Genomic DNA, 16,930 nt, shown 5'->3' on the forward strand with positions numbered 1-16,930 from the left:
TTTCATTCTTTTTTGTTAAACTCTGGTGGTATTTTTCTAAGTAATTTCTCTAGCAAATTAGGTAATTACTTTTATTCAAACTTAGAGTCATTATACTGAACGTTCAGTGTTTTCCTTACATAAAAGCCTTAGAGGAAAGGTATTGTTTTTTTTTTTAACCAGATATCAAAGCAATTTCATGAGACTCACTAATTGAGGTGAGATTTTATTTGGAGAAGCTCGTGGGTGAACCGTTTATTGGTCGGGTTTGTGAAACAAATTGAAAAGTTGAACTTGAGCTTCCCAGGGGGCGGTATGCAAATCAGCTTCCTTGGCAGGAGCAGGGAGGTTTTCTGCAGACTCTCATCTTTATGATGACCCCTCACCCGCTGTGATTAGTTTCTTTGGCTCTGAAATAATTTTTGTTCCATGTAGATCACTGGGCATTGGAATGTCACTGGGAAAAGGCAGGCGGTCACTGGCCCAGTAGCAGTGGCTTATTTAAAATAATAACAGCTAATGCTCTTTCTGGGAGTGGGAGAGCAGAGTTGACCTGTGGGGTAAGATTTCCCAGCAGCTTTACTGACCTGATGCTATTCCTGTTGATGTCCTTGCCACAGAGCCGACTCTCCCTGGCTGTTGGCTCCATCTTTCTTTACTGCAGTTGTGTTTTTATGGACCACAGATAAAGGCAGAGAGTGACAACCACCACTGTCAAGAACAGGGATGTCTTTCAGACAGTGTTTCTTCCTCTATGGGCAGGGAAAGTGGCCATCAATGCTACATGAATAGTTGTACATTATTCCTTAGTGGAACCTTCATGGAGGTATCACAGTCACCTTTGGCCTTTAAGTCCTCTGAAGTCAGCGCTGGCTGGTCATCTTTTTGCTACGTCAACCTTCAGCAATAGGTGAAGACACTTAGACTGTTAATGGTGGGAAGAGTCCCGCACTGATGAAGCATTTGTTTTGTGCTAAATGCGTAGGGTGTTACAGAATTTCAACCTCACGGCAGCTCTGTGGAGAACGAGTGCTTTATCTAACTTGACCACACACCTACATATATATATAGCAGACCAGGATTCAAACCCATTCCTTCTGTTTTACATTTTTTGCAAACTTTCACATGTAATCTAATTCCTGTTTTTAATAAAACACACACACATCTGCAAGTACCATAGGGAGTCACCTCACCTCCACCCCCTCCCCACCTCCACCCCCTCCCCCTCCTCACCTCCACCCCTCCCCCTCCCCACCTCCACCCCCTCCCCCTCCTCCACCCCTCCCCCTCCCCACCTCCACCCCCTCCCCCTCCTCACCTCCACCCCTCCCCCTCCTCCACCCCTCCCCACCTCCACCCCTTCCCTTCTCCAATTCCATTCCCTCCCCCTACTCCCCTTCCCCCTACTTCCTTTCCGCTTTCCTCCTTCCCCTTCTCACTTCATTGTTATCAATGTAGTACCCAAGTATTTTAGTGAAAAAAAAATTAGGGGAAAAAACCCCCACATTCTTTGACAGGGTTAAAATGTTAGAGTGAATTTAAAAGTGCAAACCCAGACACTCTGTGACTTTATAACTTAAACACACACAAGCAGAAAATACAAATGGCTGATGAGTATTACAGTTCCTGGCAAAACAATGGAAATGGTTGAGAGGCTGCCGGTTGCCATCGCTGCCGGAACACTAAAGCGTGTTGGCAGGCTTCCCAATTCACCACGATTTATACAAGGTTTTTAATTCTTAGCAAATTAAACTTTTGAAATTTTGGATCTTCTCCACATTTGAAAATAAAAGCACCTGCATATTATGGGCTGTCAGTAAATGTGGATTTCCTGCTTTTGCTTTCGGCCAAACCAGGGTTCTTTCAGGGGAGGGAAGAGTTTCAGAAAGCAGAGTTCTGTGAGTTGGAAATTGGTCTAAAAGAGGCGTGACTTTAGGGAACACAGTTGGATTTTCCAGAGCCAAAAATACTCAAAAAAAAAAAAGTTTGTCCTCAGGTTAAGGACAAGATGAGGAGGGGAACAGGGGCTCAGGAGCAGGCTGAGCAAAGACTCGCCCATCTCTAGTCACAGAGGGAGCAGGGTGTAGAACTCACGCTATTCCAGCCTCTTCACATTTTGAAAACTGCTCTATGGAAGATTTTAAATGTATGCAAAACTGGAATGATTCTCCCAGGGACACACCACCCAGCTTCAGCCGCTATTCATGGTGAATCTTGTTTGATGACTTCCCATGGCCCATTTCATCTGTCAGTCATCCAAGAGATGCCTCTGAAATTTAAGAAGCATCAAAAGATCTTGAGGCGTAGGCTGGGTATAGTAGTACACACCTCTAATCCCAGCGCTTGGGAGGCAGAAGCAGACAGACTTCTGTGAGTTCAAGGCCAGCCAGGGCTACATAGGAAGACCCTGTTTCAGAAGGGGAAGTAAGATGTTGAGGAGGAGCCCGGTGCTTAGATCCCTTAGGAACGCCGCTCTGCAAGCCATGTAGATGTTACGCTGCTGAGAAAGAACCTGGTAATAGAACATGAAACGATACTTTGGGTTGTTTATTATAAAAAGGTGTTTATTGGGTTCCTACTAGGCCTTTAAGGTCTTTCTAGTACAATGTTTCTCAGTCTGAATAGCATCTGCCGCAGGCTGGGTAGCTCAGATTCGGCTGCACTGTAGAAAGTTCAGCATCATCCTTCGTTTCCACTCAGTAGATGCTGTGCCCATGCCCAACCCGGCTGTGACAACCCAGTAGGATTCTTGAAGTCTCCCCATCTCCACTCCATCCCCCATCTTCCCACCCATAACCCCTACCCTCACAACCCTACCACCAAGGGAACTATTGTCATTGTCGAGTGGCAGAGTGCAGATAAGTTAACAGACCACTGCCAGGCATCCCATAAATACTGAAAAGAGCCCAAGGAAGGGATTGGAGACGTAAGGTTAGTAAAAATACACTTGAACAACTGCACAAAGCCTCCCCCTTCCTGGCTTCCCTCTGCCAGATGCCAACAGATGTGTGTGTGTGCCAGTTTGATGCTTTGTTTCCTTGTGGGCCTTATAGGGCCTCCAGTGTTTAGAAGAACTGAATTAAAACAGGAGGCCAAAAGCTGTGTCAGTTACTCATGCATAACCCACCCCAGGCGTGTGCATCCATGAAAGCCATGCCCAACAGCCCGAGGGGGAGGTTGTGGTTCTAGAGGTAAACCAAAAGTTGTTCAGAGTATATGACAAGATTTGATCCAGAATGTTGATTATAGTGTGTTCTTTCTGCAAAGAAATCTACTGTTAAAATTCTCTCTACAGCAACATCTGAGATTCCTTTCTAACAAGTCTTTTCCCCTAAGCCCAAAGTCAATATTGTTCCGGCAGCTCCTTTCTTTCAGCGGGGGTTTAGTTACAGGGCTGTGGGAGAGACAGCGCTGTTCTAGTTGTGCTCAGGGGTGGTGGGGAACAAGAGCTGTTGGAGGATAAACCTGGAGCCTCTGCCCTGCTGTAGACTTGTCTCTGCACGGGTAATCATGAAGGGACTTGACGCAAGGAAATGAGGCAGGGGTGTTTCTGTTTAGCTCTCTGGGAGGGCCCTTTTTGGGGCAAGGGGAGAGTATTAGATCACAACCTAAGTCCATTAAGAACTTTTAAACAATACCATCCATCAGGAAGGCCTTGCCATAAAACCTAAATGCTTACATGTGAGGGCTCCCCGGGGAGAATCATTCTTTTCAAACCACTTGGGGATTCTGAGTGAGAAAGTTTAACCGCAGGCGGAAGACTTCATGGAGCTCTTCCCAGAAGTGAGTGTGTGCACACTTCTTGCGTGATGCACACTGTTGAGACCGTCAAATGCCTTTGCACTTACTGCAGTGAATCAAACTGCTACTTCTTGAAAGTAGGTGGATTTTGTGGTTAGATGCTTCCACTTCGTGTGCTTCTTACGGTGGAGGTAAGAGGAGCAGGATTTTTGTCCACTGTATCATACTACACAAATCTATAAATGTTAGAGGTAATGTTGTTAGTGCTGCGATAAGCTGATACTCAGGAAAGTGCAGTTCAAGCAAGCACCCTACCAACTGTGCTACACCCGCAGCCAGAAAATGCATCCCTTAAAAAAATGTATTTTGTTATTTTATGTGTGGGGGAGCCCTGCCTTCATGTGTGTTTGTGTCCCACATGCCTGTCAGAGGCCAGAAGAGAGCATATGATCTCCAGAAATTAGAGTTACAGATCATTGTAAGCCTCTATGTGGGTGCTGGGTATCACACCCAGGTCCTCTGGAAGAAGAGCCAGTGTTCTTAACCACTGAGCCATCCCTCCAGCCCCCATTAAATGCATTTTGTAGTTGGTGTAATGAGTGTAAGTTCTGTATACTGAATTATATCTTTTTTTTTCTACTACAGTGTTCTAGCTTCATGTCTTTTGCAGTGATAAAAAATTCAACCCTCCTCCCCAAAAGCCACATAGAAGAGGGGAGAGGTTTATTTGGTTTGTAATTCTAACTTAAGGAATCAAAGCAGGAACTTCAAGTATCTAGTCTCATCACACCAGCGGCCAAGAGTAGGAATAGCGCCGCCCACACTGGGTGGAGTCATCCCCTACAGACAAGCTTACAGGCCGCCCTGTAGACAGTCCCTCAGTAGGACTCTCCTCCCACTGCGTTGTGTCATATGAGCAGTCAAACATCACAGACGGGTTTTCACTGTGCAGCTCAAACTGGTGCAGTGCCACCATGTACCCAAGCTGTTCTTTAACAAAGAATAATCCTGCTTAATAATACCACCCAGAGATTAGGCGTATAGGATTATTCACTATGCCTGGCTCTCTGAATTGATTTTTTTAAAGCACCTTAATTTTTTTTGGTAACTGTATCGAAATGTAACTCATCAGAGGGCCGCCAAGCTCTATTCTCACGTTCAGGGGTCCACACAGTTACTGATCACTTAGAACTAGAACTTGAGCTTGTTAGCCCCAAGAACGAGCAGCCCATCTCCTTTCAAGCTGTCAACCTTATTGTTTATTTTTACTTTGGTAAAGACAAGCTTGCATTATTTTGGTCTAAACTCCACAAGTTCTTTTTTGTCATTGTTGTTTTGCTCTGAATTGAAAGTGTATCCTTCTCTATTGAAAGAAGAACGAGCTGAAGCTAAGAGACACTGAGCACAAACCACTTTTAAACTCTGAAGAGAAGGGTGGAACATGAGCCAGGGTTTCTTCACCCTTTTTCTGTAAAGGGCAGAGAGATAATATATTGGGTTTGGGACATACCCAGCTCCTGTCTCAAGTGCTCAGATCATATGAGACCATAGAGCACTGTGCTCATGGAACAAACTTAAATTTCATGTGATTTTCACCTCATGCAATAGTCTTCTTTTGCTTTCCTAAATAAATCATTTCAAATTATAATTTCCCATTTCAGGCCACAGTGGCAGCACCCTGGTTTAGGCCCATCCCACTGTGGAGAGCAGCAAGTGTTGTGCACAGCAGTTGCTAAGACAGGGCTTCCCCAGCTGAGGGCCAGGACGTACACTTCTCTGTAGCCTGGAGGCAGGAGTCAGAAATTGTGCTTCAGCCCTCGCCCTGATGCTTCCCAGCTGTGATCTCGGGCTGGTCACAGGATATCAGAGTCTCAGGCCACTCATTTGTAAGATAGTAATAGCAAATTCTTCCTCTGCCTGCCTCCAAGGATGGGGTTCAGTGTCATATAAAACCTCGCGTCTGTGGCATTCTGTGACTGTGAAGCTACAGAATTATTGAAGCACATAAGCGTTTTGTCGTCTTATTTGTTTCCGCCATTTTCCAAAAGTGTGTAAGCATTTTAAGCACCTGTCACCAGGCAACTCTGGGAGTCTGAGTCTCTGCCACTCTGAGGCTTCTCTTGAAGGCAGGACAAAAACAAACAAACAAAAACCAAAAACCAAAAACAACAACAAAAAAACCCCAACCACCTCTGGGAACCTCCACACTCCCTGGCACTGGCACTGTAGCATGTTAGGAAGTGACCTGTGTAACAGGAGAGGCGGGTGAGCAATGCGGGAGAGGTCAGCTCTGCAGGACAGACCTGAGCCAGCACCGCAGAAATTAGCTCTGGAGGTGTGATCAGTGAGCCTGTACAAACCTTGAATAGGAGGAGCCGCCAGCCTGAGGATCTGGGAAAGGGGAGGGGATACTATGTTTTATTGGAAACGGACTGCATTTGTTCTTCTCTGTATACAAAAGGGAGTCCCTGGGGGCTCTCCGGAATTCACTTTGAGGGGACCTAGTAGGAGAAAACATTTGGAACATGGTGAGAAGAGAGAATCTGGTAACATAGCCAAACCTAACCCTGCGGTTGAGAGAGAAGTTGCAACAGCAGTAGGTGGTGGTTTTTCCAGACAGGGTCTCACCATGTGACTCTGGCTGTCCTGAAACCCTGGTCTCTTTGTAGACCAGACATAGCCTTGAACCCACCTGCCTCTACCTTCTGAGTGCTGGGATTAAAGACACAAGCTACTATGTCCAGCTGAAAGCTGTAGACTCTTAAAAGAATGTTTACAAGGGGGAACACTGTTGTGACTGTATTGGAGATGTGTGGTATTCGGTGGTATTGAACCCTTGCATAGGTAACCATAAAGATGAATACATGTATGCAGACAGACTCAGCCCTTAGATTCAGGTGCCTTTGGCTTTCCTTCAAATTGGGGAGCCTCTGTAATGGTTCATTAGCAGACTACAGTGCCTAACATTTCTAAGATGGACTTTTGGTATGTAAAGAGGAAGATCGGCAGTAGGGCTGGAGAGATGTCGCAGCAGTTAAGAGTGCTGGCTGCTCTTCTAGAGAAGCAGAGGTTAGCGCTCAGCACCCAAGTCACGTGGCCCACAACTGCTTATAATTATAGCTCCAGGGAATCCAGCACCCTCTCCTAGCCTCCAGTAACAACCCCCACAGAGAGAGAGAGAGAGAGAGAGACAGAGAGAGAGACAGAGAGAGAGACAGAGAGAGACAGAGAGACAGAGAGAGAGACAGAGAGAGAGGAGAGAGAGAAAGGACAGAGACAGAGAGACACAGAGACAGAGAGACAAAGAGACAGAGAGACACACACAGACGCATTAACAAATAGGAAAACAAATAGGAAATGCCGAGCCTGATGAAACCTTACGTAAATGGAATGCATTGTGATTTATGCTTTTGTTTCAGAAAACGTTCCAAACACTAAGGATTCCAGTCCAGTCCCTCCTCCTCCACGTAAGTCTTTATGCAACTATTTCCAGGCAAAGCCTCTGGGCTTTTCTAAGAATGTGCTGGTTAGGGAAGAAGCTGAGCTGATAAGGAGTACTGGGCGGTCCTCCCCACTTCCTCTTCCTGTCCCCTCACGCTTCCCTTCTCCTTTCCTCTGTCCGTCCTTCACCCCCTCCCTTCCTACTCCGGTGGTCTCTACCTTTACTGTATTAAAACCTTAATTAGCTGACCCACTGACACATGGAGCCAGAGCGGAAGGCTTCAGACTCACTTTATCAAGTTAATTATTTGTGTGCTTTTTTTTTCTGTCATCCAGTGCAGAGTATTTTCTTTAAATTCCGCCTGTGGTGGTTACCTGCTCAGAGGAATGCAGCACCACACATTCAAGACCATTTTTAGGCCAAGGGATGGAGAGAGCTAGGGAGAGTAAGAGAAAAACTGTGTTCAGAATGGGTTGAGAGTCATGCAGGTGGCTATCACTTTGTATGTTATTAAAGTGTGTTTCCATGATTATCATTGGCATAGAATTCCACCTTGGCGTCTTGCCACCCACCAAGGTTCTTTTAGATGATGTGTCCCTGTGAGGAGAATCTGTATTGTTTTCTTCCTGGAGATTCCCAGGACTGGTTCCCATCGCTGACCCCAAGACATACACAGTATTCTTTTATTTAACTTTCTTTTCTTTATTTTTATTTATTTATTTATTTTTTTGGTTGTTTTTGTTGTTGTTGTTTTTGTGACAGGGTTTGTCTGTGTGGCCCTGGCTATCCTGGAACTCACTCCATAGAACAGGCAGAACAGGCTGGCCTCAAACTCAGAGATTCCACTATCTCTGCCTCTAGAGTGCTGGGTACAAATTCTTCATAGTACTTTTATAGAAAGCCCCTTTTATATTTTCAGTGGCTTTTTCCCAGAAGATTATGGAATAGTGGAGTACCACAAACTCAGTAACAGACACAATGGGCTGATCTTCATAAATGACATCTCTGTCTTTGGAATTTCAGGATGTCTTTACTAAAAACTTATGGGCATGCCGTCTTTGCATTGTAGGCATACGATGGCCCAGCGCCTTTTTGTATCTGTCCCATGGACTAGATTAAGCTTCATGGCCTGAAGGGTTGGTCTGTCATTGTAACTTCCACCAGGCTTTTCCTGGTTTCTCGTTCCCTGTTTCTTCCCAGGTCTGCCTCTGTCATACTGACTTTATTATTACCTCCTGGCCATGGTGGGTGGAGTCACCCTCATTATTCCAGAACATAAAGGAACACACCAGCAGGCATGCAGCGGGAAGAGCTTGGGTCCTTCGAGACTCCTTTCACCAGGCAATACTGAACAACAGCCTTTAAATGGCAGTGGCTACTTAGGGGTCACCTTTGCTTATAACAATCTTTTGTGTTGGTGTGAGTTCAAAAGCAAAGAGGTTTCGTTTCTAGAATGATCAGTTAGGGTGGTTCCTGAATGGAGTAAAAGAAGAAATTGTGACATGGAGAGAAGTTGTATCTTCAATTTAAAAAAAAATATGTACATGTCTGATTTTGATAGTGGAGGTTTACTTTTTTTAAAAGACAGGGTCTCACTGCATACCCTTAGTTGGCCTGGAACTCACTAAATAGACCAGGCTGGTCTTGAATCTGCCCACCTCTGCATCCCCAGTCCCCTTAGGGACTAAGGGTGTGCATGCCTGGTTCTTTACCACTAAAGTATTTTAACTTGTGACTTTTCAAGTTACCTAGGTTCTCAGACCATAGATTTAAAGTATCACAAGATTTATAAATCTTATTTTTAAAGCTAATGTTTTGGGGAGCTGGGGAGATGACTCAGTGATTAAGAGCACTTGTTGCTCTTGCAGAGGACCCAACTTGGATCTCCAGCACCCACATGGTGGCCCATAGTCATGCATAACCCCAGTTCTAAGATTCAACAGGCACACATGTAGTGCACTTAAGTGCATGCAGGCAAAGATTCATACAAAGTAAATTAAATAAACCTGAAATTTTTTTTTTAAAAAGTCTTTGCTCAGAATAAATTGCAAACAGAATATGTAAAAGTCCAATCAATCCATCTTTTCATTTGTCAGAAAATTTGCAAGTAACAAAACATAGAGTTTTAGTGTAATTAGAGGCCTCTGATCTTAACTATGACTATGCTTGTGAAGTAAGAATGAAGCTGAAGTATGAGAGATAGCTTGACATCATGTATGTATCTCTTTCCCTCTTCTAGAGATTTTTCATGGCCTGGACACGCTCACCGTGATGGGCATTGCATTTGCAGCGTTTGTGATTGGAGCACTCCTGACAGGGGCCTTGTGGTACATCTACTCCCACACAGGTTAGTGACTGCTTACTCATAGCTAGGGCGCATCTGGGCACCCAGGACACAGGGCACCCGCCATGCAATAGACACCAATGTTTTTGTTGGACAGGTAGCATAATAAGCAAAAGAAAGAGAACATCCATTTTCACTATTCTTATATTTATGTATTCAGTGTTATTAGATCACGTAAAAATGTAACTCTGTCTGAGCAATGCTTAGAAAAGAAATGTTTACCCTGTTGTTAGTTGCAATTACAGTGCTGGTGATATTCAACTTCTAATATAGTTCTAATCTTGTCATAGAACTTAAAGGGCTCTGTATAGGATGACTAACTGGTACTAGAAACCATCTCTCCAAAATGAAAGACTTTGGAATAAGCCGATGTGGTGAGGGAGAGCTGTTGCTCACAACCATAGCTGCCAGGGCATTGAATAAGGCCCTCTCCTGCCCTCAGTCAGGGACTCCAAACCACGACCTCCTGGCCTTTAACTGGTGACATCTTTCATAAACAAGATTCTCCTATGTTTACAAAGTTTAAATTTCAAAATAAATTTTTTTTGACCAGAAAAAATATAAAGGGTAAAACAAAGAAGTTAAAGCTATGCTCTCCCAGCCCGCCTTCCCGTTTTGATGTTTTTTTGGTGAATTCAGAGTTGCCCCAATAATCCTATCTTTGCCTCCCAAAGCGCTAAGATTACAGTTAGCCATCAACCTTCCTTGGATTTTACGTAAGTTCTGGGGGGTTCTATACTCCAGTCATCATGCTTGGGCAACAGGCGCTCGGTCATTCCCAGTTCCCGTGTTTTCTGCTCGTTTCTAGACAGAGCCTCAAACTTTTGAGAAAAGTATGTGACAGGAGCTGTTTGTTAGCTAAAAGTCTTACTCTCTTTTCACTTCAAATGCTACAGTTTGTAACAAAGTATTTTAGATCATGGCACAAACAGCAGCAGACCTTCTAGCTACCTTGTGAAAGCCTAGTGCCAAAAGCTTGAGAGAGTTTAATAGAACTCTAAGTCCTCAAAAGTCGTTCCCAACCAGCAACTCTTGAGTGAAATGTGTTTCATGTCAGAGAAAAGGAAAGCCTAAGTGGGGTGGTTCCGAGCGTTAGAGCGTTATATAAATGCCTATGAGTCATTTGGAGACGTTTTCCTCATGCGAAAGTTCAGAAAAGAACCCGAAGGGACAGCTTTTAGCAGAGTAGAATTTTGGAGTAAATAATTTTATCACAGCAATACTGACATGTTTAGATCTCAAACTAATAGTCCTTTGCAACTTTTTCCAGCCTCCTGCACGGAGGAGGTTCTAGGGCACTTGGCGGCCTATGTTGTCTACAGGGAATAAACTTGAAAGTACTCCAAGAAGACTGTAGCCCTGAGGATTTTATGTGGGGCTGGTCACCCACAGATGTTTTCCATGTGTCTACTCAGCCACTGGCTGGCTTTGGTCTTAGAGCTGATCCTGAAACCCACATGGTCCATCTTGGGCTAGAAAGCCAGGCCCAGGCATAATACAGGGTTATCCAATGATACTCACTGTGGAAGCAGGTCCCACTGAGATCCCTCTGTCAAAACCGTATTTGTCCAAAGCCAAGGATCGAGCTGATGGAGGGCAAAGCCTGAGTGTTGTGTCCTGTTCCTCACTGAAGCTGGAGGTGGTCTACCTCATCCTCTTTCATCTAAACAAAAGCCTCAGAGGAAAGCTGAAAGGATTGTCAATACGAAGATGAAGTTTGCACACAGATTAAAGGCAGAGAAAAGGCCCTTCCGGCAGTTTATGTTGGTGCCGACTCAGAAGCCAAGACTGTAGATGGTGTTGTTTGCCTTTAGCTCTCAATGCTGCTATGATTCCGCTCGAAAATGACGTTTCAGTCAAAGCTGTGGCTCCCAGCTGATCTTATGCACAGCTCACAGTTAATCTTAGTACCAAACAAACACAAAGAGGGCTCCATTCCGAGCCCAGTTAGTTTCTGACATGGGTCAGGCAGCAGCAAGCTTAGATGAACAGAGACGGTCAGAATGCTGTGGCCAGCAAGCAGAGATGGGCATCCAAACAGCAACTCAGTCCTTTAATTTCCACAATAAGCTAACTGTGGAACGCAGACCTTATATGGTATATTTGGGGGTTCAGGGGGTTCAAGCTGCTTTGCCTCCGTGTCCAGAACAACCCTTCATTCAGATGACTCCCTCTGCTCACATTCTCCAGCCTTTCCACAGCATAAGCAAGTCACACATTGGAACTGTGACACTTTACTTATGTTCCTGGAATAGCTTTTAGTCTAAAAAGATGGGGCTCCCTCTCTGTCATAGAGCAACTCTGGGCATAATGAAATAGCTGCCCTGGGGATCCATTATTTCTGTTTGGAGAACCCCATTTTAAAACCCTGTCTCACCGTGTACAGAGGAGAGATGGTTGGGGGTTAGGTGTGGTTCTGGTCCAAGGTTTCTCACTTCTGGGGACACAGTACCAGAGTCACAGGTGTGTTCACATCTGTTGTTTTCTGGAAGGCAAGAGCTTTGTGTTTGCTTTGTAGGAAACCTTTTTAGTCTCATCAAAATAGTGTGTGAATGAGTGTCTGGTGCCTGAACGACTTATGGAGACGGCAGATGCACCCCTGCTCACTCTTTTTTTTTCCTTTCCCTGAAGTAGTATTTTTAAAACTCTTGTCTGGTTCTGTGAGATATAGCTGGCAACTCTAAATAACACAATATATGGCTGCCTCTTTTTTCTTGGGATCCTCCCTGTTACCATCCTACTGCAGAAAATGATGGTTTATTTCTGCTTTACTGGGCATCCTGATTATCCACCCATTCCCCTTCTTACCCCCTAGCACAGTGGTCCTCAACCTTCTTGATGCTGCAACCCTTTAATACAGTTTCTTATGCTGCGGTGACCCCCAGCCATAAAATTATTTTTTGTTGCTGCTTCATAACTGCAATTTTACTAGTTATGAATCTTCATGTAAATATCTGATATGCAGAGTATCTGACATGCAACCCCTGGGAAAGGGTCATTTGACCTCCAAAAGGGTCTTGACGGGCAGGTTGAAAACCGCTGCCACCCTGGTAGAACCACACTGAAATCTTGGTTGGATCCATATTCACCGTTTCTGCAGTGATGACCACACATGTGCTGATCACAACTTAGCCATTTGGTAAGATAGCTGCATTACCTCTCCCCCATGTGTTTTAGGTTTTCCAAGGATCAGTAGCATTTCTCTGCCTCTCTGTATCCCATCCCCTACTGGCTTAGTTTTCTAGGCATTTATCACCAGTTTGTCTACTGACTGCCGGCTGTTATGGTTGCCTGATACATCCCCACGTGGCGTCCATTTTCTTCAACACGATGGCTGGCTATGGCTCCGCATTAGGAGTACTGACTGTTCCTTCAGAGAACCCGGGTTCCGTTCCCAGCATCTATGCCCAGCAGCTACTCACAGGCATAAGCTCACTCTCCTCCTCCCCTCTTAAAAGTGAAACAATATTTAAGCCAGCTGGACCTGTCTAACCTGTCCCACTGTGACCCCTCGCTTTTGCCCCAAATCTGGAGGTTTTCTTTGGGTCACGGATGTCTTAGGCGGCATATCCCATGCCTTCCTTCTTGGTTTAAAGGGGACATGGGAAATACGTGTTTCCTTTTCCTTTATGCTGTGAGTCCGAAACATCCTCTCTTTACAGAAACACTTGCTCAACAAACATGGTATCCACTGTTAGATTATAAATAATCCCTTGGAATTTCAAAAGTGCCCCTCATTTTCTTCTAGCTCGAAAGATTGCTGCTGAGGGATTTGATACCACTTAGATTTATATTTCTGATTCCATGCATGAGCTGTCTTTTCTTTCTGGAATCATCTTTATAATAATATTCCTTGATTTAGGGGTGTTTTTATACTTTGTGCTGGGAATTAATTGGGCTTTCAGCCTAAAAACCCATCCATTGTTCCTTCTGTCCTTCTTTCTTAATTGTGTGTGTGTGTGTGTGTGTGTGTGTGTGTGTGTGTATGTGTGTTTAGGGTGATACAGAGTATCTCAGCACAGCCTATGTTGGCTTTAAGCTCACTATGTGGCCCAAACTAGCCTCAAACTTGTGACCCTCCTGTCTTAGACGCCTAAGGTAACAGGCATGTGTCACTCAATTTTTCTTTTCTCTTGCCTTTCTCACCTCTGTGTCCCGCACTCTCTCACTATATAAATTATTTGAAAGGCAAACCTCTTAACTAGTCCTCTGCTTCTTCATCTCTTTCAGTTACCCAGAACACTGCCTTGATTTTTTTTTTTAATTCTAAGAACTATAGCTTTGTTATGTTTTGTTTTAAAGATCTCTTCTCCCCTATACCTGGGTTATCTGTCTGAAAAGAATACAGGAATAGTTCCAAATATGGAGGTCTTAGCCTTTCAAACGTCTGTAGGGTTGAGGGGGATGTTTTATGGATGAGCCCAGGGTCACCCCTACATCTGTCCTCTGAGCTCATAGAGTTTTTCCTGAAACAGGGCTTCCTGTTTCCTACCTGCACAGTATAGGTCTTGCCAATAGAGAGAGAGAGAGAGATAGAGAGAGAGAGAGAGAGAGAGAGAGAGGAAGAAGAAGAAGAAGAAGAAGAAGAAGAAGAAGAAGAAGAAGAAGAAGAAGAAGAAGAAGAAGAAGAAGAGGAGGAGGAGGAGGAAGAGGAGGGGAGGGGAGAGAGAAGAGAGGGGAGGGGAGGGGAGGGGAGGGGAGGGGAGGGGAGAGGAGAGGAGAAGAGAAGAGAAGAGAAGAGAAGAGAAGAGAAGAGAAGAGAAGAGAAGAGAAGAGAAGAGAAGAGAGACTAAAGAGTATTAATAAAAAGTGCTGACATAGCAACACAGGAAAAGAAATACTCAAACTTCCTGGGCAGGGCACAGTACTGACACTTTTCCTGAATGTGGATAATCAAATACATGTCATGTTCCAGAGAACACAAACATGTAGGCTGTCACAAGAGGACCGAGGCCATTCTGCTTCAGTTGGTGTGAGGCTGCACTCGGTGTCAACAGAACCTTGTACTCAGCTGCAGTGTCTGGGACCGGGCATTTCCAGTATCTTCAAGGTCACCCTCTTCAGAGGGTACATGGCCCTCTTTTTCCTGGATAAGGACAGGCAGGTCCCAGTCTAGCAAGGGACAAAGGAAACTCAGGGGAGCCATATTACTTTTATTGCGGCAGCTGCATCCACTCCACTAGGGTGTGTAGTCTCTGGTCTTTGATGTCTCAGTCGCCTACGCCTTTGAACCCCCTGTGACCGACTTATGCCTCTATACATTATATATTGAGTCAGGGTCTCTCCGTTGAACCCAGAGCTCATAGATTCATCTAGTCCAGAGAGCCAGCCTGCTCCAGGATCCAGAGCATTTACAAACAGGTCCCCTGGCAGAGAGTCTCCTTGACAGAACAGTGTGTCTAGCTGAAGTCAGTAAGAGTGTCAAGCTAGTGTGACTTGACCACCTCAGGGCACACCCCACAATTCTGAGTACTGGCAAGCCTCTCTCTCCCTCTTTCCCTCTCTCCCTCCCTTCCCCCAGGGTTTTACATTAGCAAGACAAGAGTTTCTAAGACTCTGAATGTTATGAGAGTTTTTTCTATTGGGCACTAAAATAAGCTGACACAGCAAAGAGACACTTCCCAGGAAGCAGATATTCAGACTTCCTGGGCAGGACACACGGCTGACATTTTTCCTGAGTGTGACTCATCAAGCGTTGTCCTGTTCTGGGAGAGATGAACATAAGCAAGGCTGTCCTGCTTTATCCACTAGAGATGAGCTCACAAGGCCAGCAGTGCCCAAAGGAATGGCAAGAAACCTCCCCTTAGAGCAGCTGTGCCCTTGATTTTTTTTTTTTTTTTTTTTTTTTTTTTTTTGAGACAGGGTTTCTCTGTGTAGCCCTGGCTGTCCTGGAACTCACTTTGTAGACCAGGCTGGCCTCGAACTCAGAAATCCACCTGCCTCTGCCTCCCAAGTGCTGGGATTAAAGGCGTGCGCCACCACTGCCCTGGCTGTGCCCTTGATTTAAAAGGGGAAGGTTGTTGTTGTGTTAGTGAGAGTCAGGGATTAGGGATTTACCTCAGTAATAGAGTGCTTACCTAGCCAAGTCCAAGGCCTGAGGTTCAGCTCTAGCTCTAGACAATGTAACAAAGAAGCAAGCTTACATGTGGCCACCGTAGCCTTCTCATGGGTAACAGGAGTATTCTACTGAGAACGGATTAACATGAGTGGTAAAGTGATATGTGTGTGAGTGTGTGTGTGTGAGAGAAAGTGTGTGTGTGTGTGTGTCTGTGTGTGTCTGTGTGTGTGTGTACATCAGGATAGTCAAGGACTGGAAATATATGGGAGTACCCAAGGCCCTGGGTTCAAACACAGAAGAGAGCACGGGAGGTAAACGGAAGGTGAGGAGAAAGGAAGAAAAAAGATTGGATTATTTTCTAGAAAGGATCTTCCATTTCAGAGAAAGTGAATTTTTGGCAGAATATTACTTCTCGCCCTTGGCCCTTGATCACATACACATTTGAAGGGCAGTGCTGGGGAAGACCCAGAATCCTGCAGAGAGAAGACTGTTAAAACACCGTAGCCTGCCTGCTCCTTGGGAGTACTGACCCCTTCCCCTCTCCATCCCTCCAGTCCCAGAAGGAAACATAATTAGAGGAAGCCAGTGCATGCAGCAGCCCCAAGTGCTCTGAGGTGGATTGCAGAAGCCTGTGGAGCTGTGTTAGGGAAAGCTGAAACCTGACCCGGGACCAGAGCGAGTGAGCAGCTTCCCTGCCTTTTGCAGAACTGCTTGCTTGGCAGAGATCTTTGAGGGGCCCCGGGAAGGCAATGGAAGTCTAGGCCTAGTTCCTGAGCTGGCTCAGAGGTCAGAGCCTGTTCTCTGCCTCAGTGCTGTGTTTTAATGAAGCAGAGGGAGGGTTGCTTATCTCTGGCAACCCGTGTATTTCAGCCTGACAGGAAAGAGGGGGCCTAACTCATAAACAGACCTGGCCTGCTGGGGCTTCCTATGTCGGTGGGGGTGGGGACTGCTAAGGGGACATTTGGGCCTCAGTTCCCACATCTCTCCTCTACCTACAGTCTTTTTTAAAAGGCTAGTTTCACTGAAGGGACTAACCTTAGCTAACCTTAGGGCCTCACACAGCTAAATCCAAACCATGTGTGACCTGAGCTTTCCTCCCTCGCCAGAGCACTGCACACTTGGCACAAAGAACAGGCTGAGCGGTAGTGCAGCAGGGTGTGTAACGACAAGTGGGGCAATTAATGTGTTACGAGACACTCGCACTGAACTCAGCAGAGAGCCCCAGATGCAGAGAAGTGGTTTGCTGGAGATCCGTACAGGTCCCATGTATTTAAGCTTTTTGCCCCAAAGGCCCCTTTTTTGCCCCTTGGCAGTACCGTCCCACTTAGGCCCCTTCCCCTTAACCCTCCCCTGGTCCCCTCCCCAT

At 45.4% G+C, this 16,930-nt stretch overlaps 1 protein-coding gene across 1 annotated transcript in view; it reads left to right on the forward strand.

Moving 5' to 3' along the window:
* Tgfbr3 (transforming growth factor beta receptor 3) overlaps positions 1–16,930 on the forward strand; it is a 179,234-nt gene that overhangs the window by 158,457 nt on the left and 3,847 nt on the right. Inside the window, exons 15-16 of the mRNA XM_034508479.2 lie at positions 7,140–7,187; positions 9,402–9,509. Of these exons, the coding sequence (XP_034364370.1) occupies positions 7,140–7,187; positions 9,402–9,509 (156 nt within the window). The remainder of the gene's footprint in view (positions 1–7,139; positions 7,188–9,401; positions 9,510–16,930) is intronic.

Source organism: Arvicanthis niloticus, chromosome 7 (assembly GCF_011762505.2).
Source record: "Arvicanthis niloticus isolate mArvNil1 chromosome 7, mArvNil1.pat.X, whole genome shotgun sequence".
Classification (NCBI taxonomy): domain Eukaryota; kingdom Metazoa; phylum Chordata; class Mammalia; order Rodentia; family Muridae; genus Arvicanthis; species Arvicanthis niloticus.